Source organism: Lissotriton helveticus, chromosome 8, assembly GCF_964261635.1.
Source record: "Lissotriton helveticus chromosome 8, aLisHel1.1, whole genome shotgun sequence".
NCBI classification, from domain to species: domain Eukaryota; kingdom Metazoa; phylum Chordata; class Amphibia; order Caudata; family Salamandridae; genus Lissotriton; species Lissotriton helveticus.
This window is the reverse complement of record NC_136069.1, coordinates 1,388,428,454-1,388,455,363: the sequence shown is the minus strand read 5'-3', so window position 1 is coordinate 1,388,455,363 and position 26,910 is coordinate 1,388,428,454. Positions and strand designations below refer to the sequence as shown.

Sequence of the window (26,910 nt, the reverse complement as noted above, 5' to 3'; positions counted from 1 at the left end):
CTGAATGGATAGATTCTAATAGTAACTGACTGGCGAACAAACTAATACAGAAATTGAAAACTGAAAGACATATGCCTTTTTAGGAAAAAGATAACATTAATGTTACACCTATTTATACTGAACTGATGTGTGATACTTAAATGGCAAGCAAGCGAGCCAGTTTCTACCCCTTAGTGAAATTGGGCAAATTAATAGATTTTCGGCTCCTGTCAAGTTTTTAATGAAGCCTTTAAGTAATGTAGATGTAGTTAAAGTGCCTTTCCTTTGATTCTACCTTTGACTTCCGTGTGATGTTTTCTAACTCACTGCAATAGGTGATTCCATGTTCTAAGTCACTACTTATGAACATGTTTATGCCTCTTCTTTTCAAAAAGGATTGTTTAAAAATATACAGTTGCCTATCATTCAGGTCAAAGGGTAAGGCGAGTCACTTCATTTGATGCAACGTGTGGATTAAAAGGCACATCGTTTCACTTATGCTACTTTATTGACTTCATGTCAAATGTGTACAAAATTACTTACCTCTTAGGTTAGTAAACAAGAACACCAAATGCTTCTGTTGCCACAGATTGTGCACATGTCCAATAGAATGAAGCAAAGCTGATGATGTACAGCAAAGTACTCTACAGCTTCATAAACTAATCATGGTTCACCTACTTTCAAGGAAACAAAGAAGGGCTTCAAACAGCATTTTACTTTATCTCCAACTTCTCACATCCACCTATACTTTTATATTTTCTTTCTGCCTCAGTGGTCTTATGGACTTACACTCAGTATATCAGGTTAGTAAATGTTGCTGTGAATGAGAAGGACATTTTGTAGAGGGCCCTTGTATAGTTATCAAGGTTTCCACAACCTTGCTGAAGACTTTTGATGAAACTTTGATATTTGAAATATGAATTAGTAGCCAGCACGTAAAGCTCTGCATCATTAAAGACCATTTCTAATATTTTGAAATTAATAGTCCATCAGTAATCAGTGAATCCACTAAGGAAAAGTAGAGACTATTGATCGACATACTTTTTATGTGCTGGCGACCGCTATAGACAAGCAAGTTTCTTCTAACATATTTCAGACAGATGATTAAAACGTCAACAGAAGATTCATCATATGTCTAAAATACATATTTTCACATGTTTAGCTTTAAAAATGTATAACAATGTTTAGGTTATTTGAAATGTTTCTACCTTATATAACAGTCTCTATTGTGGTACAATCAAAATCATCCTGGTTTGTGATTTTAGTTGTAATAAGAAATGTTTGTTTATGCTTCATTTCCAGTATCTTTAAAGCACCCTGATTTTGATATGTCCCAATTACATACTTCAATTATCTTTACATTCCTATATCTATTTTAGAACTATTTTCCTCAGACAAGCATGTGTAAAACCCTTCCTTCTGTATATAAAGTGGTTCAAAATATATCGGCAGCCAGGCCTGCCCCCTAATGACCCTTGGGGAATAGTTGGGGGAATGGATCTGCTGGGGGTGGCCATGATTGGTTCCTCTGGGACATCTGTGGACTGGCCTTATATGCCACAGACACACGGATGGCCCGTAAGAAGTCATAAGATTGTTGGACCTGGGGAGTTGAGCAGGGAATGTGTTCTTCCAGTTAGCTACTTTGGGCCATTGATGTTTCCCAGAAAGAGCGCCTGGAGCATAGGCAGAAGGTCAGTCTGCAGCAGGGAACAACACAAATTAAGCTCACAAAAAGTGCCCTGTAGAGGCTAGAAGGCCTAAAGAAAATGCACCTGGTGGTTTAAGCCTGCCACCAAGAATGAAACAACACCTTTCATATGGGAATTGGCCAAATGGGGCAGGAGAAATCAAAGAAGTAGGTTGGTTTTATGAGGGACCAGGCAGAGTACAAAGCGCATGGTGCTTTGCCTAATTTCTGAATCTTCCTCAAGGAAAGGCCAAACCCCAGTCGCATCCTGGTTGAGTTAAACTTAAATGGATAGGGGTTCTTGGGATCCACTCGCAAGAACATTACATATTCCCTGGTTGCCCCTTCTCCCTGGGGCTAGGGCATTAACAATATTTCCATAGGACCTTGTTCCCAGGACTGAGCACATGTGGCTGGGCTTGTCACCTTTACCCTGTGCCAGTGTTTCGGGGTCTTGTAGAACTGTTTCCTCTCTGTCTAGAGGTAGTGCGGGCAGTGGCAGCTGCACTGCTCCTTTCTTCCTGTAGGACTTAAGAGAGATGGCAAACTCCAGCAGAAGTGGGAGCAGAAATGAATGCTGACAGGTACCAGGCCAACTGAAGAAGGCTGGGTGCAGGGGGGCAACTGTAGCCAGGGGGGCCAGGGAGTTCCGTATAGGCCCAGTGACCCACAACAACGTGTGGGTGCCTCAGGTGGGACCACAAAAGCACAAACAAAAATCAGATGCACAATGTAAACCTGCTTGGTATTGAACCAAAAAGTAATCCCTGCTGCAAAAGCTGCTAATAATATATTCCCTCCTTGAGGGAAAGGAGCACGCCAGAATCCTCAGGGTGTCTTCCTAAATTCAGAGAGATCATTGGCTTCTGTGGTGCCCCGAGAAGAGAAGGGGCACCACCAGAGGTTTCTTAATGTGTTTGTGGGGCTGCAGGAAGAGCAGTAGCCTCCTGGAGATGTCTCCTATACCCCCTTTTCCACCCCCTTTTGTACCTCTAAGTCTCCTATGGCATTATAACCCTGACCCCAAGGGAGGTTTTGCTTAATTTTAAAGCTTTTGCATATGGACTTGATGGTGTAGGGAACTCCATAGGTGGGTCGTAGAGCAGCAGTTGCAGCTTGGTGAAAAGAAAAGTAAGACTCTGGGAGGCATGTTATCCAGTTCAGTACTTTATTGACAGTGGTAATGGTTAACAATGGAAGGTTCACAATATAATGAAAAGTACTGAATGTTTGTATTAACCCCATAGAATTCCATGGTGGTTTACGACATATATTGCATGTGGATACAGTCCATATTGATTTCAGTTGTATTGCTGTGGTCAATTAAAACATGTTGCAGCTTTTACTGATGCAGTAACAAAGACAATTGGCCAGTCTTATTTTTATTGACTCCCCCATGTGGTGTGATTTTGCATCATCTATGGGGGAGTATTGTGGTTATAGGCTGCAGGATATGCTAGGGGTGTACAGTGGTATGAGGGTGCCACCAATTACATTTCCATCTACCACATTGTATATATTCGTAAATTAATGTATGGTATTTAGCAGGGTGTGTGTGTAGTAAAAGTATTTTTTCTCTTTATGAGTAAAAACACTCACTGGGCAATGATTCGTTGAGTCTTGTTGTGTACCAGCAAGCTGGGATTATAGAACCACACCACCTAACCCGAGTAGGCTTTGGGCGGCTCTGCTTTGCTTCTCTGAGAGAGCCAAGTTCTATAATGAGGAAGTTGGTTCCCAGTAAAGAGAAACTTGCAGACCTATTGCTTGGGAAGGACTCACATCCTTCACTTCGAATAACTCAGTTTTTTACAGGAACCTATAATTGATGTGATATTTGCTGTAAATTGAAAAATATGTGCTGTCCAATACTGAGTGTCCATCTGCCAGGACCCCAATATAAATGTGTGTTTTAAATAGAACACAAATGCCTATTTTGAGGCCATTTAGTCAGGCTTGAGTCATGCTCACATGCTCATTTTATCAATGTGTCTTGCACAGGGGTACAAATAACGAGCCTATTCACAGAAACACATGAGCACCACAGATTCATTTAAGTGCATAAAGACCCCCAAACAGAACACAGCATGAGCATAAAGTTTGGACTTTAAGTAAGAAACAATACATCACCTACAAAAAGCTTTCCTTCTTCCTCTGGATTTCTTTTTATCTCCCTGTCACTCGCGTATTGACACTAAAGTACTATAAAAACACATTTTCCATGATAATAAAAAGAGCAGAGTTACTCAACAATAAGTCATCAAAAACGTCAATGTTTTCACATGCTGAAAGGCATTTTTTCCAAAGAAGTTTAAGTTGAATTAGGCAGCTTTGTGTTATCAGACAGCTTTGTGTTGCATGAACTTGGAGCATGCTTTCTGTCTCCTGAGAGATTAGCATTGAAAACAAATTATACAGGTGATTGAAATCCAGTTAATCCTGTCGAAAATATGTTAACACTAGCAGCAGTAGGCTGTCTGATCACACTGCAGTTCTGTAATTAGCAATTGGACTGTGCAAAAACATTGGGAATATGTTTCTTCTGTTACTTGTAGTGGCTTGTTTGTGGTGCACATATAATTACCATCATCCCTATAGTTTCAAACATGTTTTGGTCTTACTTTTCAGTGCGATTTCAATTTTTTTCCCATAAAAGTACATTTATGCTTATTATGTTTTTCCATGGTGACAGCATTCGGAGAAAATGTTGGATTTGTTTTTTTAAATCTGTCCTGACTTCCCCTGTTTTGTTGTACGATTGATAATTGAAGACAACAATTATTCCAATCAGTTGCTTACGACTGACAAATAACTATAGTAATCTTTTCTCCTACCACATAGCTTCCAGGAGTACCTCTCATATCAGACTAATTAAAGATGGCTTTCTCTGACTGTTTTGAAATGCCTCCTTGTTATAAGAGGTTCTTCCTTGACAATAGTGCTACGATGCATTCAGAAGTAGAACTGGTTGAACAGAATGAAGAGTGACTGATACTCACCACTAACCTACAGGGCCGGACTGGCCGTACCGGGCATCGAGCTTTTCCCTGCAAGGCTGGAAGGGTGGGGGCAGTTTACTTCCACGGTGGCAGCAAATTTTGTTAATGGGGCCATTTTTGCAGCAGTGCTGCAATATCACCCCCCGAGTAACAAAAGCAACAAGCAAGTGGTTCCAGCCTCCCGGGGCATTGGGTTCCCAGTCTGGCCCTGCTAACCAACACAAGGCTAGAGTTATATGAGACTTTAATAATGAAGCAGATTCCTGTCTCCAGTACCAGGTAAAGAATACCTGGGACAATTAGAAAAAAAAATGACCACTCACAAGTCAGGCCTTGCATTAGCGGAGGTGCATTGCATAAAAAGAGCTCTCTCCAGCACTTGATGTTCCCTAGAGATTTAGTGCAGGCACAGAGGCAATGAATCATGAACTGTTTTTTCAAACCACTGCTCCGTACTTCGCTGCTAGCAGAGCCTGTGTGGTCCTCTTCTGGAGTAGGGGAGGTCTCTCGTGAGTCTCTGGTTTGCTCAGTTTTTCTTTTCAAGGAAAACCTACAGGCGTTCAATAAATAACTGCACCAACTCAGAGGTGGTGGAAAGTTGAGGCATCCACCAAAGGCAACTTTGACCCAGGTAACTATATCTGCAACATGCTGTAGGTGCACAAGCAACAGGGGTCTATTATTTGCATGGCTTGGATAATCCCCCTTCACAGTTTAAATTGATGCAGCTCTTTAATTAGTTGGAGCTCAGGTCCCCTGACTTAACAGTGTGACTCTTTAATGCAAGCCTCACACTTCAACACCTGGACACAATTTGAATCATAGAAATGTGTTATTCGCAAAACATATTACAAACTGTTCTCTATATACATGGCATGCGCACAATTACTAATATGGTGAAAATAGTCACCAGCTCCGTTTGATTCATTTTGTAATGAGGTAACTGAGACAATGGTGTAGGTCTGATCATAGACATTATGGTTCTGAGTTGTTTTGTCCTCTGTACAGCATACAGTTGTATCTGATCAATAGGTTCATGGTCCTTATTTTTTTCAGAACGTCCCACGTTTCTCAGGAGACCAATTAACCAGGTCGTTCTTGAGGAGGAGGCAGTGGAATTTAGGTGTCAAGTCCAGGGGGACCCTCAGCCAACTGTGCGATGGAGAAAGGATGACACTGATTTGCCTAGAGGGCGGTAAGAAAGTTCACCTAACATTTGTCTTTCGTTAAATTGTTGAAATATGTGTTTAAACGTGGTGATTTATGCTAAATTCAACAAACTACGTTGTGTTGTGTGCATTCATTGTGTTGCTCTAGAGTGTTTTTTTATTGGAGAAACTCAACTTTCTTGTTTAGAGAAGGGTTATCACTGCAGCTTAAAAATCTTCTTCACAAGCAAGGGATCATATGATTATATCCGCCATTCAGGTATGTATTGTGTTGCTCTGGGGCGGCTGGTGTTAAGTAGCAATGAGAGTGTTTACCTGCCATTCACACTGGAGGTGGGAGAAGGAGCACAATAAGCAACTTAACGCTAGTGGCTGCAGAGTGTTTGCAGTTAGCCAGTCAAAATTGTCTTCTCTTATCAGGAAGGTTCAGGTAAGATGAAGTGGGTGGTATTGCTCATGTGCCAGGTGACATTTAAATCGCCCTCAAGGCTGAAGCTGGTGCAGTGACATCAAAAGTGGTGGGCATGACCTGTTTCGCAAGATCTGCCTTAAGTCTGCCCTAGGGCATGATTTCTGTGGCCCATGGTGAAGTCAGCAGAACTCAATGGAAGTAAATGACTGGCCTATGGTTTAAATGTAGGAGTGGGTGGTGCTCAGGCATCATGTTGGTGGAGCAGCCTAGTAGCTTGTTGAGGCTGGGAATGAAGGAGTGGACCTGTTGTAAATGGTATTTATATAGTTGAGGAATGAAGAACTTATGCTTTGTTTCGTTGAGTTGAAGCTGCTTCTCTCACCTGTGAAGGTGACTGCTTGAACAGCGAAACTTCGCAGCCTCAGCTCCCTCTCTCTGCAGTTGCCAGCTGGCCTGGGGTCATCATTTGCAGGAAAGCCAGGCTGAGGCCCCCCTGCACCATTGCACAATATACACATGTTTTGCGAGATGCTTGGTAAGTGGAACTTTACTTTCCCCAGCAAAAATAATATATTCATGACAGCAAATATTTTCAGTTTTATCCACATCCAAAACTGACACATTTAAAGATGCTCTCTGGTATGCTTTAACATGCAGGCACATTACCCTTTAGTACCTCAGTTTATAGAGAGGCATTTATTAAAACTGTTAATAAATGCCTCTCAATATACTGATATAAACTGGTGAACTAAAATGAAACGCTTCTGCATGTTAAAAGCATACAAGAGAGGTGCCTCACCACTTTTAAATTCAACCAGCCACCACTGGTATTGCTCTAGAAAAAGAACAAGTTAAGGATATTCATGTTTAGCGAAGGATGAGTTTAGAAGCGGTCTCATGAGCACAATGTAAAGGTGCGAAAGCGAGCTGTGCCTATTTTTAAATAAATCACACTGACTGCCTAGAGCATAGCTTGCACAGTATAACTGGTTGTGGCATGAGCTTCAGATTTTACAACAATCCTGCCTGAATATAATGTTAAAATACTGTATAAGACAAGCAGGGTGCCAAAGAGGAACTAAAGGGGCAGTGAATAGGGATATGACTGTGAATTGGTAGGGGTAGTAAGTGAGAGAAACACAATATTTTGTAAAGTAGCCGACATTTCTGAATGCTTTCAGAACAGAGAGGGAGAGAGAGTGTGTGCGCTTTTGTCTGTGTGCATGGAAACATTAATTGTGAAATCCGACAGACATCTCACCATACCCGACTGAAAGGGAGTATCACCCCAAATCCCCCCTGAAGATATGCCCCTGCTGACCACTGCACATTTCCTACCTCAAAAGAACTGGGGCTTCTTGAATAAGTGGTAAAGCGGCAGACGTCACTGCTTAGAACCATGGGAGCCAACTCACACAACCATTTAGGAGTATAGGAATTCAAACTTTATCACTACTCTTTTAGGTACTCTTATATGCCTCTGTGAATTCGACCTGAAATGCCCATCTCTCTATTAGGAAATGCACAAAGAGAGCACAGTTTTTTTTATTTGAACTTGTAAAATTAGAGGTTTGTGTATAATTCATAAAAGCATGTAAGAGTAAATAAAAGAGTACTACAGAAGCACTAACTTATGTTCTCAAAAATACCATTGTGAATAGACCACTTAGAGTAGTTGCTGCTAGCCCCTCCGTATCTGGTCTGTGCAGCCCACAGCTCATGCACTACTGCCCAAAATGTTAGTGTATGGATGAAGTCAGAGGTGGACAGCAGTAGCTCTATTGGACACAGAGGCTGTGTCATGAAGTAGTGCATTCATGCAGACCCCAGTGGCGCTCCTGTTTTTTTGCAATTGCACTTTTCTTGATTGGAAATGCCTTTAGCTTAATAATGCATGCTCTGCAGTAAGGCAAACTCAAAAAGAGAGAGCAATGATTACCTCTCTTTGTTTCCATGCGGAGCAATCCACCACAGATACATTAACTCACAGTTAAATTGATATGTTTTAGAGAGTGACGTTGCATGAAAACTGGTGTACAAGTATGCCATGCGTGAATTAATGATGATTGTCCAGGTGTACACCATGTTCTACAACTCTGCAATCTGTTCTTGATACAACCCTTAGCTATCTAAACAACTGCTATGCTATAGGCACCTGAGTGAACCCCTGATATCTCTGTGGCTGCACCGGCCCTTGAAAAACATTTGTATAAGACAAAATTAACTGTAGTCAATTAAAGCACACCCTGCTTTTGACGTTCAGGAGTAGGAGGACCATGGCTTGTACTGCATGTAGAGCACACGTCTACAGTTTCTATCACATAACACCTGTAACTGGTTGTATTGGGTGTGGAACAGGACAGTGCACCTATTGCAATGAGTGTGTCCTACAAGTGCAATTATGAGCTTGCAGGTGCACAGGGAACAGCACATTAATGAAGGGTGGACCTGCTTTCTGAAGCTTCTGGTCTGCCTTACAATGTGCAGGAAGCAACACAGCCTCAGTTTCAAAGCAGACTAGTGATCCTCCTGCAGGTAGGTGATGTGAGTGACTGCACCCAACTGCAGGGTGATATTGGGAGTTATTTGGGACTCAGTTTCCCCCTTTCCAAATGGTGTCTTGAGTCATTGACAAAGTGCCACCTCTATTCGATGCATAGTCAGTATGTGGAGTGGTGTGGCTCACTGGTTAGAGGCGGCAGACCCGGAAGCAGAGGACCGCCCGGGACCAGGGTTCAATTCCCGACGCGGCAGGTTTGTGGACCAGGGTCAGCGGACTCGATAATTCTCGCTTCGGTGCCTACTCTAACCAGGGATCACACTCGGCAACTCTGGGCATTAGCTTGCCTCATCTCCACAACGGCCCCCCCACATACACCGGGGATGCCTGGTTTCACCTTGGAGATACCCAGCAGGGATCATCTCACAGGGAAAGCCAGGACGGGTTCCCCAGTGGTCTACAGCGCTGGGACGCCCCATTGCTGGGGTAGCCATGCGCTTTACAAGACAACATAACATAACATAACATATGTCTCCCAATAGTTTCTTTGTAGCTGTGCACAAGTCTGTAATAGGCTGCAGGAACAAAGCCAACATGCAAATGTGGGCATGCCCTTTTGGTTTTGCATGCAGTACTTACAATCTGTGTGTGTGTTCCGTATTAAATAAGTGGCCCATCATACCTCTGCTGCCCCTCCTCTAATACCAATGTGCCACAGGGTGCAGAAAGGGAGTGCACACACCCATTTAAATCCTGTTGCACTTTCTATAATATGTCTAAAGATTTCAGGAAGCTATTGATTATCCTTCTAGTTTGCTATTTTTTTTCATCTCATTCCATATTATCGACCCTGTTTCGAAACAAAGCTAAGGTTTGTTTTAACACCTTGGCCGCGGCTGGATTTCCGCGCCGGTGCTGGACATTCCGATCGCGGGCGTGGTCATGACGGCTCCCGGCCGTCATCAGCACACGCCCACCGTGACGCATGACGGCCGGGAGCCGTTATCAGCACCGAAGGGGTTCATTAGAAACCTATTTTATTTGAATTTTCAGAATTAGAGAAGAATAGTAGAAGTTAGGTATAAGCGCCACCAAAGAAATTTTGTTTAATAATCGTTCTCCTTTCTATCATAAATGGGCAAACCCCTTGAAACATATAAAAATAAAAGCTTTATTCACATTGCTTGCTCACATCTGCTTTGCACTAGTGCAAGTGATTGTTATGTTACTTATACTTCTAGATCACTCTAATGCCCTGGGGTGTCTTGGTGCTAACTGAAAATAGCACTAGGATGTCCTACATTATATAGAAAAACTAATTTGAGGAAAACTACCATGTCTTCCCGGCTCTTCTAAAAACCAAAAGATTTGCCATGGCTTTAATGTAGAGAGGGAGAGCATTCCAGGGTTGTATTGCTCTCGACACAAAGCCTCTTCCACCCCAGGTAGCACGTTTAAAACTAAGCACTACCACCAATTTGGCAGAGGCAGAACATAATGAAATAGCTGGCATATACCAGATAAATCTCTTCCTTCTGAGGTCAGGACCTTGATCGTGCAGTGCTTTGTATGCAGTACAGAGTGCTCTAACCCCTTCGCCGCGGGGCTAATTCCCCCGCGATGCAGGGGAAGGGGGGCCGCGCACGGTGCTTGTGACGAGCTCGGCTCGTCATGCAGCACGGTGGCGCTGTACTCATGACGAGCTGAGCTTGTCATGACCATGCTCGCTTAATGGAACGCCCAGCACAGCAGGGGAATTATCCCCGCGTGGGCGCGCAGCAGCAGTCATGATGAGCTAAGCTCATCATGAGCACAGCGCCACTGTGCCTCATGACGAGCTGAGCTCGTCATGAGCACTGAAGGTGTTAAAAAGAACCCTCTGTCTGACCGAGAGCCAATGAAGCTTCGTCATAGACTTGGCGGTAGATTAGTATTTTGAAATCTTCAGGAGTAAGCGGGCAGTGACTTATTGAGTTTGTACTGGTGAGCATTGAGCTAAAACGTACTGCAGTAATCGATCTTGGACAATACCAGAGACGTAACTACTGTTTTTTTGCAAGTTCGCTTGAATGAAAGGTAAGATCCTCTTGATCAGCCTATGGATATGAAAGGCATTGGAGGTAACAGCATTTACCCGATTATCTGCGAACATGCACTGTTTGTGAATCAGCACCATGGATCCATAATTAACATAACAATTTTTATTTTGTATTCTTTTATTTTAAGTATTCCGCATAATTCAACTCAATACCTTTATCATTCCATAGGCATTTAGTGTCTCAACCTTCAACACATTTTTAGGCACCCTATCTCTGTCTGAATAAACATCTATTCAACAGATCACCAATCTGTGGGCCTTCTATCATTGTGATTTTAAATCTACATTTACGTTCAAAGCTGTTATTGCACTACTATCCCAACTGTGTCAACAGAGAGGAAATCACAATTGATACCCAACTAAAGAAAGACCTGGTCTATGTGTGAGTGGCATGTACCAGAATATTATGCATTCTTATGCCTTTGAATTCTAGACCAAAATCAAGTTTGAACAGTCAGTAATTACATTATTGTTGTAGATAAAAATAGACATGTATAAAAATGCCAAGATACTTTTAACAGCTGGATGCTGAGTTGTGCACTGAAAATGTAAAGTGTTCTGTCCAGTGACCACAGCAACTGCAAAATATATTTAAACCAAGGGATCTTTACTTAGAACAGAAAGGTACAAAATGCCTCAACCCTTTCAGTCTTCAATTTTAGGTCTGCGGTGTAACTGAAATAGCTTTTGTACTACCAGTGTTTAACATGCTCATTTGTAGTATGCTGCATATTTTACCACAGATTTTTAGTGATCCTTAAACAGATGAGATATGATTTAAAATAAGAATTATAAATACTATGTAAAGTCTATTTTTCAAGTAAGTGTGTGTGTGCGTGTGTGCACGCACACGCTTGTGTGTTTGAAAGAGGTATATGACATATCCTTGGCTTTAATTTTAATTAAATAGGAATAGAGTTTGTGCAGCGAATTTGTGCTTTTAAAATTCTGAGCCAAACATAAGAGGGCAGCTGCACAGCTTGTAATTACAGAGTATGATTTTTTCTCCTATGGGTTATTGAAGAGATGTTCAATTACAAGTTGAAATTTATGACACATTATAATAAGTATTTGAATCCTTTACCCAGTAGAAGTCAGAACTGGCTGCTCTCCAGCAGAATGTGACTCTGGGTTAGCTCATCTCTTCAGTTACCTTGAAATCAATCCACAATCGTCAGTATGCACTGCTTGTGTGTGCACTCGAGCCTCAAACATCTGGCTTTTCTCTGTAATGACATCCTTAATAGAATTGCAACCTTGAAGTGCAAGTTTCACTTGCAGACACATTCTGACAAGATGAATAGTCTGAGTGCGAATTAGAATAGGCTACCACACCAGTTATAGAGTGTACTACCTTTAACATGGGTGATTCCCATAGCAGTTGAAAGATGTATAATTTGTATTTTATGTAGCATTTGCTCATAACTCTCAATATAGCAGTGAAAATTAAAGACAACATTTTTTCAACAATATAAACAGTAGGAGCAGCTAAATAATTTTAAAAAGGTGTTGTGATTATCAACCATTTTGCTATGCGATCCACGTTGACTTATCCATGGAACCATTCCTGTTTGGTATAAGTTTCCCATGATACTGCTGTCAGATGTACAACATATGAATACTTCACATAGAATAAATGAAATCAATCATTTTCTGGAGAAAATCTACCACTTTTCGATCTTCACACACAATCTTTACAATTATACTAGTATACTCTGATTTTATGACCATTTGAGAGCAAGAATAGAAGTGTGTTCTGTATTGCACAAGCCTAGCTATGAAGCAATAGAAAACTGTTTAAGGTTCTAGAGTATGTGGTGCAGATGAAGGCTGAAAGGGTAGGGGCCATGCAGGGATCCTGCATAAAAGATGGAGTTCTAAATTGGGTGTGTGGTTGGGCTGATGTGAAGCTTGTCAGTAGGACTGCGCAGTGATGGTAGTTGCATGTAGGAAAAAGGTTGTGGTGGATAGCAGTAGAAAAGGAATTATTCAGCAGTCGTCTGAAATTCTCTTATTCGCCTTTTGCTCTTCTTACTTTCATTGTAAATTTGAGTAGCCGCCGATTTATCCAATTTCTATTTAAATTAATATCCAAACTTCGAAAGGATATTCATTTTTGTAAACAAAGGGTGGGCACTTTTAAAATCGAATCATATGATTAACGAATAGCTTTCTGTAAGTATCCGTAACTTACTGTTATATTTATTGGCCGTGTGGTTTATGAGGAAATGGGCGGGTCTCACATTTCGAAGTAATGCACGCACCCTGCAATCCCAACATTCCCTGTAGAGTATGTTTGAGCCATTTATCCCATCATTAAAAACCAGTGTCCCCCATTATGCCTTTGCTTATTTACACATTATAGCAGTGCAGGAATAAAAATTTTAAACCTTTGTACATATACAGGTTTTTAGTTACTGTTTTATTGCTCGTTTATGAAATTTATTTTTGCATTATCTTTTTTTATAAGAGTTTATATATACAATATATTCCTTGGGCTGATTTGTATTGTTCTTGATGTTCTATTTCATGGGTTATTTTTCCCAAATCAAACTAAACTACGGTTGTCTCCCTCTTGACTTACTCATCTATGTCCAGGAGTAAGTCACTTCTCTCCCTGGAAGAAACCTTTGTGAATGAGACTTAAAGCGTCCTTTATTCCAAAAATGCATTGGTTAAGAATGATCCACGTCATAAATCCCGGTTTAGAATGGTCATTGGAATACTTGTTCTTAATTTAGCTTCATGGTACTGCATAGTATAACATTTGAAAAACTTTGAAGCAGTTCTCCTGAACTACTAGCTTTTGACTCCATTAGAGGCAGTACACTGATTTAATTGATTGATTTAGAAATGCAAAATATTAAAATGAAAAGTCAGACAGAATGAATGGAATTCAATATTCACTGCCCTGGAACTCTCCCACAAAGAAATTCGTCCGAAAATCAAGCATTGCAGCTTCATAAAAAATCACTTAGTACTGCTACACTGAAGTCTTTCTTTCAAAATAAGGCTGCCTTTTCTAAAATGCCTTGTTCAAAGCAGGGGCTGACTTTGTGGATAAAATGACACAACTTAAACATGCACAAATGCTTTAATTCAAACAAAGTACACAGGAATTATCCCTTCCAAACAGTTGTTCCTGATTCTGAACCCATAACTATGCATAACTGTCTAATGTAGTTTATTAACATTTATTTCTTCTCTCTTCAAACTGTTTTTCAAGCCAACTCATTCACTTCAGGCAGGGGAGTAATGGGTATTATGATGCTTTTGATGTTTATATATAAATGAACTGATAAATCTTGTCAGTCCTCATTAACACCGGGTGTCCTATAGGGGGATGCATTTCCAATGAAAATATTGGTTGTTTCCTAGCTTCCTGTAACATTTCCATGGAGACATGTTACACAATTACATATTTTCATCCTGAGGACAGCATTTAACGATGTTCTCAGCTTATTACTGCAATTCCTAGTCATGACTGACCTTTCAATGAAAAATGAGTTAATAACAGTGTAGTAGTATTCATATTAGCTCACACTATAGAAGAATACATTTTAACATGAACTGAAAATTAATTAGACAACCACATAGATGCACTTCAAATACCAAGATCTAGTTGTACAACAGGGTTTGAATAATGGGTTACTAACTATGAAGCGGGGGAAGCAGTAGCAATTAATGTTTTGAATATAATGATCAAATACAAATTTGTATACACTTTTATCATGACATCATTGCTGCTGGTATCCTAAGTTTATCATCAAGCAGAGATTAGCTTTTTTGCAGACATATTTTTTTAATAGCATGTCCTAGGGAAACTGAACGCTAATGTGGCTTGCATGAGCCTTTGTCCATTTGGGAATGGGATCGCCTTGGTTTATCATAAGAAAGTAAATATTATTATATGTGGTCAATATATATGGTTATTGTATTTTTCATTTTTCTCAGTTTGGGAAATGTGTTGAATGCCTACCTTGTCAGCTCTGCCAGGCACCCTCATGACCCTCATAACTGAGAACATTTGGCAAATGAGCCATTCATGCCATTCTGAAGAAACCTAAAAACAGTGTTATCACAGTGTTTCCCAGGCGTATCATTAACTGTCAGAAACTTTGCAATGGTATGATAACTAGTACATTGAAACAGCACCTTATAAATACCATGTCTTGAGGGGGTTCAGAATTTATTAAATCAGTGCAAGAACTTCTATAGAGTAGGGTTTTCAATGAGACAAAAAATTAAACTGAATGCTAAGGTAGATTATTTAGGTAAGTAGTGGCAACAACCTATTGAAATCTGTACAACATTTATTAAATCAAATGCAGCAAGTCCCATAAAAACCAGAAACTCAATCACTAAAATAATAGTTACAGATATATAATGATTCAAATGTCATTCACATGACTTGGAGAGACTTAGTTAGTTCGATATCCGTCAGTTAACCCTATTTAAATAGAAGAATCTATCCATGGATTTTAAGGCACACTATTCAAGAGGTCTTTGCATCACTCATTATTGTTCCTTAAAAGAGGTATGTTTTAAAGGTTTGGGGATGATTCCCAAAAGCATTTATGAGTTAGGGAAGTAGTACTACTCACGTTTTCTTTTATGTCCTCTTACATACCTTTGTGAATCAATGCCCATCTCCCTATTTAACTGTTTTGGGGCTAATTGTAAAAAGCATGTTAGAGTGCGTACTGCAGTAGTATTCTTGTGCAGTCCCCAAATTGCCTTTGTGAACATACCCTGTTGTAAAATGGCCCTCTATGAAGGTGTATTACAAATGCATCGGAAGTTCAAAAACAAACCTCTTTAGAAACAGCCGATATCATGCTAGAAACTGGCCAAAAACGCTTTTGGAACTTATTAAACAACAAACAAATGGCCTACCCAACCCCCACATCCCCCAAGCTGGATCCAGTCCATCGCCAAACTGCGAGGAATTTGCCTCCTCCTTCCCTGAAAAGACAGAAAACATGAGAATTCATCTGCAGAGGGCTCCGGAGCATCGTCTTCCCTTATCTCACTCTAAATTCTCCCTCTCTCTGAAGGCTGTGTGCTCTTTTCCATTGGGACACACTCTCAAAAACAAAAACGCCACATGGTCTAGCAACGCTGAAACCCGCAAACCACTTCAATTACCCTCTTCCCTCCAATTTCTTTAATGAGATCAAATCATCATTACTCCCACTCTGGACCAAGATTGTAAATGCCTCTCTACTTGAAGGCACCATCCCTGACTTCCTAAAGTCGGGGCAGGCGTCCACCATCCTAAAATTACCTTCAACAGCCACATGGACCTTAACAACTTCAGCCTGATCTCCAACATTCCAACTCTGTCGAATCTCTTTGAAAAATGCGTACACATCAAACTAAGTGATCACATTGAACAATTCTGCCTTCTGGACCAATTCCAATCTGGCTTCCGTCCAGGGTACAGCACCGAATCGGTACTTACACGCATAGTGGGTGATGCACTAAAAATATTGGATCGAAACAAATCCTGCCTATTAATCCCCCATGACCTACCTTCCGCATTTGATACGGTCAAGCACGACAACTTACTAGACTTTCTGGAACATAGAATGGGCTTATCAGGATTCGTCCTAAACATGTTCACCTCATTTCTACAAAACAGAACTCAGAGATTCAAGGCTAATCAATCCCTATCTAATTTCACTCCAATCACACTAAGAGTCCCACAAGGGTCCCCCCCGCCACCCACTCTCTTTAACCTGTTCATGCAGACTCTAACCGAAATTCTGAGTGCATCCAACATCCACTATCACATATACGCTGATGACACCCAATTGTACCTCAAGGTCTCCTCCCTTGAATTTTTAACTCTAAGTAAAACCCAAAGTTGCCTGGCAGACAACCACCTCAAATGAAACACTCTCAAAACCGAATTCCTACTATTTACTCCACCCAACCAGTCACCCATCATTGAGGAAAGTTGATTCAACTAACAGCCCTCAACTGCCGGCACCAAGTTATTGATTTAGTGAGATCACTGGGAATTACTCTGGAGAAGAACCTTAACATACAGAAGCACATCAGCTCCTCCACCAAAGGAGTGAACCACCATATGAACATCTTGAGAACATTAAATACCTCCTCCCTTCCAATGACTTCAAATTTGCAGTGGAAGCCTTACTAATTCTTAGGTTAGACTTTGGAAGTGCAACGCTCTGCGGTTTGCCTAGATCTATAACAACTCCTCTAAGGACTTCCCTTAACTCTGTTGCAAGACTTATCACAGGATAAAAAAGAAAGCCCTCAACTGGCTCCCTAATGGAGCAAGAATTCAACTAAAAATGTGCATGCACGACCGATAAAGCCCTACACTTCAGTACCTGAGATACCTTACTCAGAAGTTAGAACATTCCGTTGGTGGTAGATCTACTAGAAACCCCAGCACCTTACTGCTGAAACCACAGAGATTCTTTAAAAAGAAAACCTACAACAGAGGTTCCTCTGGGATAGCCCGAGAATTTGGAACTCCCTCAACTGCTTCTTTAAAAAAAAAAGTTAAAGTATTACTCATGAATAAATGTATGCCCTAGATACCAGGCTCTCATCTCCCCATACTCCACTTGATGAGACAATTATTACCTTATTACTGTTGGCTAGAATTGTTTTGATTTTATTTCTCCTATGGTTTTTTCTTTTGTACTTCAGTATCCATTTGCTTCTATATCATATGTTTCTGCTCTCTGAATATATGTAAAGCGCTCTGATACCCTCATGGGTCATGTTTGCACTATATAAAATGTTTTAAGTAAAAAATAAATAAATCACAAGATTGGCTCATACTCAATTGGCATATTTAAATTACCTATATTACCCTGGGAGAGTTTACTGCATGTGCTCGGGGCCTGTAAATAAAAGCTGTTAGTGGACCTGCAACATTGATTGTGCCACCCATACAAGTAGCACTTTAAACATGTCTCAGGTCTGCCACTGCAGACCCAGCGTGTGCAGTTCACACTGCCATGTTGACATGGCCTTTAAAAATCCATGCCAAACATTTTATTACATACAAGTCACCCCTGTGGTAGGCCCTACGTAGCCCATAGGGCAGGGTGCTGTGTACTTAAAAGGCAGGACATGTACTTTTCGATTTTACATGTCCTGATCGTGAAAAACACCCAAATACATTTTTCACTACTGTGAGGCCTACCACTCTCATAAGTTAAAATTGGGAGCAACTTATTACACTTATAAGCTGTAATTGCTGATTGAGAAGGAGTAGCTCTGTCATATTTAATACTCTTTGGAATGGTAATGATGAATCCTCTTGCTGGAAAAGTATATGTATCTTTATTAATAAAGTATAATAAAGTATACTGCTCTGAGCTTTTCCTTAGTGTCACATAAGCGATTGATACCGGTAACATAAGGGTAAACCTTTACAAATGCTGTGACTAGACACAGTTGTTTATCCTTCTTACTTGCACCTAAGTCGAGCTTGTGACCCAAAAGGCTAATTCATTTGCTGACCTTTCTTAAATTAGGCCTGATAAAAAAGTTCAGGGTGTAGCGAATGAGGTTCTCCTCGTATCCGTCTTCCGAGATACTACCGGTATCAATCGCTTATGTGACACTAAGGAAAGGCTCAGAGAATTATACTTTATTAATAAAGATACATAGGATTGAACAGATATCATTAATGAGGAGTGTCAGCCACAAAGGAACATTAGCGACTGGATGGTACCCTCGGCTCATATTTTTTGATCTGTCCGGGTTTTACCTAACAGGATGGCACCTTGGAACACATGTATGATGTTAGACCTGGCACCTTGGCATGGGTCTCCTTTCCATTTTTTGCTGTTGTCTCATGTTTTTTTGCTGGTGTTAGATGCTTTGGGCACTATGCCACTGCTGTCCAGTGCCACAGTGCAAGTGCTCCCTATTGTAAATTGATGTATGGATTAGTGATTCCTTGATTGGCTGGTTTGGTTTGCCTGTCAGGCCCTAGTACCTTGCACCAGGAGTGCCCAGTGCTGGTAATCCAAATGCTGCTAGTGGGCGTGCAGCACTGCTTGTGCCACCCACAGAAGCAGCCTGTAAAAGTGTGTCTAAGGCCTGCCATTGCAGAGCCTGTGTGCAGTCTGGTACTGCCATGATGACTCGGCAAGTGCACCCACTTGTCAGTCCCTAAACCTTCCCTTTTCTTCATATCAGACATTCCTATGGTAGGCCCAAGGGCAGGGTGCATTGTAAGTATAAGGTGTGTGTGACATGTCCTAATAGTGAATTACAGCCATTTTCATTTTTCACTATTGCAGGGCTACCTGTTCTCCATGGATCAGGATGGGAAATTAGATTATTACATCTTATAATCCTAACTGACTCAGGAAACATGGTAGATATTCGAGTTTAGTGTGCCTGAACTCAGAATGATAAAATACATCTTTTAGTGTAGTTGGTTTTAACATTCTGTGTTTGAAAATACCACTTTTAGATAGTAGGTATTTTCTTGCCTAACTATCCAAACCTGCCTCTGATAGGTTGTGTATTCCTTGTCTGGAGTTTGAGTGACAGGGCTGGGGGATTCCAGGAGACAAGGTGAATCAGCCCAATGGTGAATAGAGAGATCTAAATGGGAGAGAGGAGTTGCACCTGGGACCTGAATAGGGCTGGGCCTTCCCTCCACAATGCTGGCTCCACCTTCTGTGGTGCGTCTAATGTGTCTGTCCTGCACTGTGAAAGGAGAGAAGGAGTCATGTCAGCAGAGTGCTCCAGGGCTGTGCCTTCCCTCTACAATGCTGGCTCCACTCCTGTGGGGCGTCTAATGGTTCTGCCCTGCACTGTGAAAGGAAGGAAGGAGTCATGTCAACAGAGTGCTCCAGGACTGACCAGAACTGGTTTGGACTAGGTAAAGGAATCTCTGCCTTCGGAGAACAAAGAGAAAAGTAGTATAAAAGAGGGGACCCAAACCCCAGAGAATTAGATCTTTTTTGGACAACAAGAAGCAACCTTTGCTGAGGAGTGGAACCAGAGAGACTGAGGAGAGACTATCCCTAAGCTGATGTGATGCTTGGGGGATTGGCCAGCAGTGGTTACCTGACTGCCAAAGAAAGGAGAGAGAAACTTTGTGTACTTCCATCAACTTGTAAGGATCTCCAAGGGCTTGGAACAGAGCTTGCCTCCTGCTGAAGTCTCAGGGACAACAGACTTCACCCACCAGCTCCCCAAGAGTTCTGTGGAAGTGCCTGCAGTTGTGCTGGACTTTTTGAGGACCTGTGTGTCGCAAAGAGCTGGAAGTGCGACTTAAGAACAGGAAGCGTGTCGCCGAACTGCCGCTTCACAACACGAACCGCCTTGTATCGCCGGAGAAGAGGATCGACGTCGCAGCAGATGCCGCCACATCTCTGAGAAGCATGTCGCAGGGCCTGTCGTGGCTCATCGCCGGAGAAGAGGATAGCTGTCGCTGCAGACGCTGCCACATGACAGGGAAGAGTGTCGCAGGGCCTGTTGTGGCTCGCATCATTGTGGAAGCAACTCGCATCGCCAGTAGAGAGGATCGACATTGCAGCAGATGCCACCGCATCACTGGGATGCGTGTCGCAGGGCCTGTCGTGGCTCGCATCGTGTAAAGTATCTCTCATCGCCGGAGAAGAGGATCGACGTCGCAGCTGACGCCACTGCATCACCGGGAAACGTGTTGTTTCAAGGAGAAAGCTCCACCTTTATTTCTTTGCACCAGATCTTCAACACATCACCGTCCTTGCGTGTAAGGGACTACCGCATCACCTTTCCTGCAACACTTTCGTTGCCCTGAGTGTCACATCTTAAGGTACATTGACTCAAAGTGTTGCGTTTTAAGATCTAAAGAGAACTAAGCTAATTCTACCTTTTTAAGTATAGTATTGTGGATTTTTGAGGTTTGTGTTCTTGTGATAAGTCTAAATAAAGAATACTTATTTTTGATATAACACTTTTGTGGTGTCTATTTGTAGTGTTGTCACTTGATTACTGTATGTGTTCACAAATGCTTTACACACTGCCTCTGAGATAAGCCTGTCTGCTCGTGCCAAGGTACCAACGGGGTGAGCAGGGGTTATTTTAGGAGTGTACCCCCTTACCCTGACTAAAGGCAAGGGTCCCTATTTGTCACAAGTACCTACCTGTGCCAATTAGAGTCCCACAAATCTAACATATGATATATGTTTTTAACTGTCAAAGAGAGTTATATGACGGTCTTGAGAAAGATGGTATCAAGTGAATTAACACCATCGAAATGCGTTGACGCACTATCAGCACAATTTGTAATGCTAACTGGATGGGCTGATTCTCAGTTGGCTTTCTCTTTATGAATGTGTTAATTTGAATGACAAAATATACTGTCTTTTTTTCGTATTCTCTCTTTTTTGTTTGTCTTATGTACGTTTTGTTGATGTTTTTAACAATAGAGAAAATATAAAGGTGTCTGATCATTTGTATTGTATTGATGTATATGAATTTGATTGGCAAGTCTGCAATATCAATTTATTGTTCCTTCCCGAACAAATACATCAAGTGATAAACACAGTTTTAAAATAAATGTTGTACTAATGTCTACTCTGGACGTGTCGTGGATTTACTGTTGGGGCCTTGTTCAAAGTTGTATGTATGAGTTCAAGTGAAAATTAGATGGAGTGTATGAATGAGTAGAAACATTACAAAGAGAATTGTGAACTCAAGGATAATTCTTTCTTTCACTCAACTATATTTTACGGAAAACATTGGTTTTCATATATACAGGTCTTCAGTATATCTGCATTCACAAGGAGACATCTACATATCCACAATTAAAACACAAAACAAATGTTAGTAACTCTTCTTTCTTGTGTGTGTCATTATCTATGCAGTATCTGAACTAAATTTAAGAGCACCTGTAGTATGTAGTGAATGAGCTTGGTCTTCCTACACCTAATGAAGGAGTAAGCCTGCTCATGCCATCTGTCTGCAGTCCAATCACCTATGTCACATTTCTTAAAGGAAGAATGTTTGTAAGAAAGGCTAAATCTTTTACAATTTCAGACATTTTATAACTGTTTATGGTTATGAGAATCTAATGGTCAGTAACCAAATGATTATAGTGCATTAATCTATGGACCAAGATAGAGTACCCAAACAGAAAGTACACATTTTTAACTAACAAGTGATTTTTGTGAGTGTTGACATATTTCAGAGACACTTGTGGAATATCTTGCTGTTCCATATAAGCATTCGTTATTGGATATGCTATTTAAATATTTTGCTGTGGTGCAAGCTAATGAACACATCATGAATCTGTCGTTACTTTTACTGGCCTGCAAATTCTCTATTTTCTTCTGCTCATTCGTTGTGAGCATACTATTCTTTCTTTTTAATGAATGGGTAGGTTTTGTGTTCTTGTGGACGTAACTGAATTTCCTGATTTGTGCAACATATGATCAATGTTCATCTTCTCCCTCAGTTTTTGCTGCATATGTGTACATTGTAGTTTGTGGAGGGACACAATTCTATTAATATTTGGCAATTTTCTAAACATTAAAATACTTGAAAACAAGCGCATCCTATTACATATTACAAAGATACTTAATTCTGCTAAATAATGTGTGTGTATGTCCTTTTACAACACTGTTATTAGCATTTCAAGTTGCCATACACATTGATTATTGCTCATTAACCTATAGTGCAATGTTCAAATATATGTAAATTAAAATACATAGCGCATGCATTTTTAGTAAATCTCCTGCAACTCAATCCTATTGGGAAAATGAAGTGCAATACACTTTAATATAGATGCATTTATTGAATTAGACTGCAGTATAGATAAAACAGCCTTAAGTGGAATAGCCTTTGTAAATTTCAGTTTATATACCAACCTTGGCACAATACCTTAATATGAATTCAAATCAGACTTACATTTGGAAAAAGATGAACAGCCCACTTTGCATTTTGAAGTGTATTATTTTAAAAAATAATGCCTGATTTAGGGTGCAGTGAACACAGTCATAAAACCAGCAAAGTGCTGCTTATTCTACTACTCCAAAACAAGTCCATCAGATCCATTTAGTCATTATCAAGTCATTGCAAAATGGCTTCATTGAAACAATAAAACAGTGTGAAGGTGTCATCTTTACCGCGAATGAACACTAAGTCGGATATAGTATTATTTTTGCATGCATTGCCAGGTTGAAAATGACAACTAAAAGACAGATAGTAAAAGAAATACAAACTGCAGTTAAATCCTCCAAAACAATTCTTAAGTTGAGTTGTGGAAAGCTTGAATATATTCCTATTCTGCAGTTCTGTTTCCTTTTATTTTCTTACAACAACACTTGTTTTCATTCCAACAACGCACCCTTTAAAATCATAAAACCCTTTGAGACACCCAACAATCTATAGTGTTCAGTATCATATTACTGAATCAGTCATACATGTACCTATTGCTTTAAACAATATCACATTCTGCATAACTCTACATTTTTGGTACAGTCTGATCACATTTAAAATATTGCTGTATTCAAAACATTCCATTGTCTGTGATATTTGGCAAAATGCAAATTGGTCCTATCCCAGACATCTCCCAGATCAATGTCGGTATAAGTATAACAGACAGGCACATGCTGCTCCACCACACACCTGCAGAACAGATGCTCCAGAAGACTTCGACTGGCACTGATGCAAAGGAAATTTAATGTGACAACCCGTTTGCTACTTGTAGATATTTTAGTAGAACTCTCATAAGTGGTTGTTTTTCATTGTGGTAGGCCACAAGAACAAAGAGTTTTGAAAGAAAGAAGAATTAATTCATTTTATGCGCAGTTTCCCTGGGGATACCAAGCCAAATGCATTTCTTAACTGTAATGCCAAGATTGTGGGCTTAATTCGGCCCAGCAAGGCTCTTGCTAAGTTGAAGACAGAACAATCAGCGTGTATAAAAGAGGAAATAAGAATGTGTCATATTACTGACCTTTTGCACAGGATGCAGCATAAATTGTTATGTCTTTTGTGAACTGAAAGTTACTACCCACTTTGAAGACAAGGCTTACACTTACTAGGATGAAAGACTAGGGAGATTATTTAGAGGTTGGTGAGTAAGTAAGTAAATTCTTTATTGTTCGGCTAATCAAAACCATTACAATTTGTGGCATACTACAGCATTTAAAACAGAATTCTTAAATTATTAGCAAGGAAATAAATAGGAAGAGGAAGAGGAAAGGAGTTAAAAGAAAAATTTGCGTTACAAAAAAGATTTGCGATGCAAGGTTGGTTGGTTAGAGGTTGGTGGATTCAGGAACATTTGCAGATGTTCCATCTACACATGTATTCCCTCTAAATTGGTCAGACAGGGCATTACTAGTTTTTAGAGGATGTCATGCATCTTCCAAATTCTATTCCAAATAGTGCAGACAAGAGATTCACCAAATGTGAACCGTGTACGTTAGGTTTCACTGCACAATTTGTTTCATTACATAGGTTGCACAGGTAGACACATACGGTGCTACCTTCTGTGGGATGTGACTCGTGATCTCCCTAAACAGACGTTACATCTTGGGTGATAAAACGAGAGTGAGGTGCCAACATCAGTCTTACCTTGAGTATCAAAAGCATTCGAGACAGTCCTGCATGCCATGATTCTGATACACGCACAGGCCTAGGCAGGAAGCACATCATCCTAAAATGTAAGTTACTCTCAAAATATAGAATGTACTCATCATTTCTTTACTTGTGCCAACTAATGTTCCATCTGATGCTGATCACTTACTCTTGTGAGCAGATACTTTTCACTGAAAACGTTAATAATCCTGTATACTGCTATGATTTAGAAACCTTTCTCTTAATTGCCAATTGAGTCTCTATTTCTGAACAATGTCATAAAGTCTTATGGTGGCATAAATTATATTAGACGTGACGTAAAGCTAGAATGCAAGCAATGTATCTCATGTTTGGTATGTGTAAGGGATCTGCTCTTAAAATATTACTAGATGTTGCCTATCTCATTCTAGCAAATGGGTAGGAGTAATTTGACCATGACATTCTTTAGAAAGCTCTGGAAAAGTATTAATGTATTACAAAATATACTATTGGTATTGAAGGCTACAGCTGAGATACTCACAAAGAGCGAATGTGTAATGCAAGTATCTGGATTAAATTTACTTAGCACTTTCATGTATTGATTGTTCTCAGACCTTTTTCTGGAAGGGTTGTGCTCTAGGGCATGCACATATCTGACATAATCTCCAGAACACAAAATCAACTGCTTGCTGTACAATTGAAATCATGTAAAAAAGGTCAAATGTGCCTTATAAAAGATTTGGACTGTAACTGTGTGGGACACACCATTAATGAAAGTGTCTGAGATCCAAACTAGACACCAAGTAGAAAATATCAATTACCGGTACGTAAGACTAGTAACCTACTCAAACGAGTGAAATTCCTGCCATGATGCTTTTCAAGACAGATCTAGGAGCTTCATTCATGTGTGTACCTTTTTATGTAGTTGGCTTTCCATCCTTTCCCATTCTTTATTCTTTCCTGCATGTTTGTAATGTGCCGAAAAGTGGGATGAACTGATGCTGCTGTTTTTTTACTCTGTGCACTGAACTTTGCTAATCAGGCCTACTGCATGTGCTCTGACTTCTAAAACATGAGTACATTGCCTAACTCCCAGGTGGCTCATTTAACATTCCTATAAATTCATACTATGCCATGGGTGTGCAGAAACACACTCATGGCATGCAAAGTTAAATGTCACCTGTGGACTGCTGCCCTTATTGTACCACCCCCGAGTGTGACAAGGAAAACATGAATTTAAGCCTACTACTGTAGCCTGACTGTCGCTTATTAACCCTGCTGCCTGCCCTGTTAAAATAACCCTTTTGACAGAGAAAAAACCTTCTTTCTGAATTTTAATAACTCACTGCTATGTAGGCCTTTGAGCCCACGTGATCGGATGCATGGTATTGAAAAATGGGACATGTAGGAATATAGGGTTAACGTGCCCCTACAGTTACTAACACCCAAAAGCTATTTTCACTGTAGCTATTTTTGGCTTGCACATACAGAAACTTTGGGAAGCAACATTACATTTTGAGTTTGTGTGTTTATGAAGAGCTACATAAATAGTTTCACCAGTATTTTTAATATTTATTAAAAGCTCAATTCAATGGTGAATGTGGATTTTAATATTGGAAAAGTGACTTTCAGAAAGTTATATTTTTCCTGCTTGAAGCTCCTGGAGGCTAATTTGCTTTAGCTCTCTAGCAGCTGCCCAGCCAGTGCTTGACCTTAATGAGAATTAAAAACTGCTCCCAGAGCAAAGGCAATGACCTGGGTGAGGGGAAATGTTTCTCAATTGCTTTGATGGAATCCAGTTAGCAGGACCAAGGAACTTCATTAACCTTTGATGGGTCTGCCCTTTCACCAGTAAATGTAAGGTGAGACCTGGAGAAAGCAAACCTTTATTCCACCAGGCAGGTTTTCTCCAAACCAAGTGGGAGGGGGGCTTCTTCAGAGCCGGTTTTAAGTGACTAGAAAAGGTAACTGCTCATTTCCCTGGCTGCCCATTGATTAGGGAGGAGACGGGAGACTATCCCCCCACTCACAAGTTAGCACGAACCATAAACGCAGCACCTCCAGTCAACCTCCTAGGGACATGTGAAAGAACAAATGAAGAGCTGTACCTAATCTGAGGCTTCTGAGAAGCCCTGAAGGGCTGGATCTGCTCCCACATGTACCTAGGACAAAGACATGGACTCAAAGGGTCAGCTGGGTGACCTCCACACACTGCAAGAGACCTTTTTCCTGATGGGCCCATCTGATCAGCTGCTACTGGACCTGGAGTGTACCCTGGGACCCTTGGCAAGCTAAAATTGGACTTCTCCTGCAATCTCTGAAATGCTGTGGGAAAAAGTTTGACTTTAACATGCAGGAGGGCCGGAACCAACCACTGTCCCGTGTTTTGCAGTAGAGGTGGGTGCCGTTTATAAAGTCAGCATCATGTTTGAAAATCAATGGGCCACTAGATTTGTCACTTAAAGTGAGTGTCTAGATTGGTCTGGTCAGCTGCTGATCGTGT

At 40.7% G+C, this 26,910-nt stretch overlaps 1 protein-coding gene across 1 annotated transcript in view; it reads left to right on the top strand.

Annotated features, from left to right (window-relative positions):
* ROBO2 (roundabout guidance receptor 2) overlaps positions 1-26,910 on the top strand; it is an 803,551-nt gene that overhangs the window by 516,710 nt on the left and 259,931 nt on the right. The window contains exon 5 of the mRNA XM_078658968.1: positions 5,725-5,863. Coding sequence (XP_078515094.1) covers positions 5,725-5,863 — 139 coding nt within the window. The remainder of the gene's footprint in view (positions 1-5,724; positions 5,864-26,910) is intronic.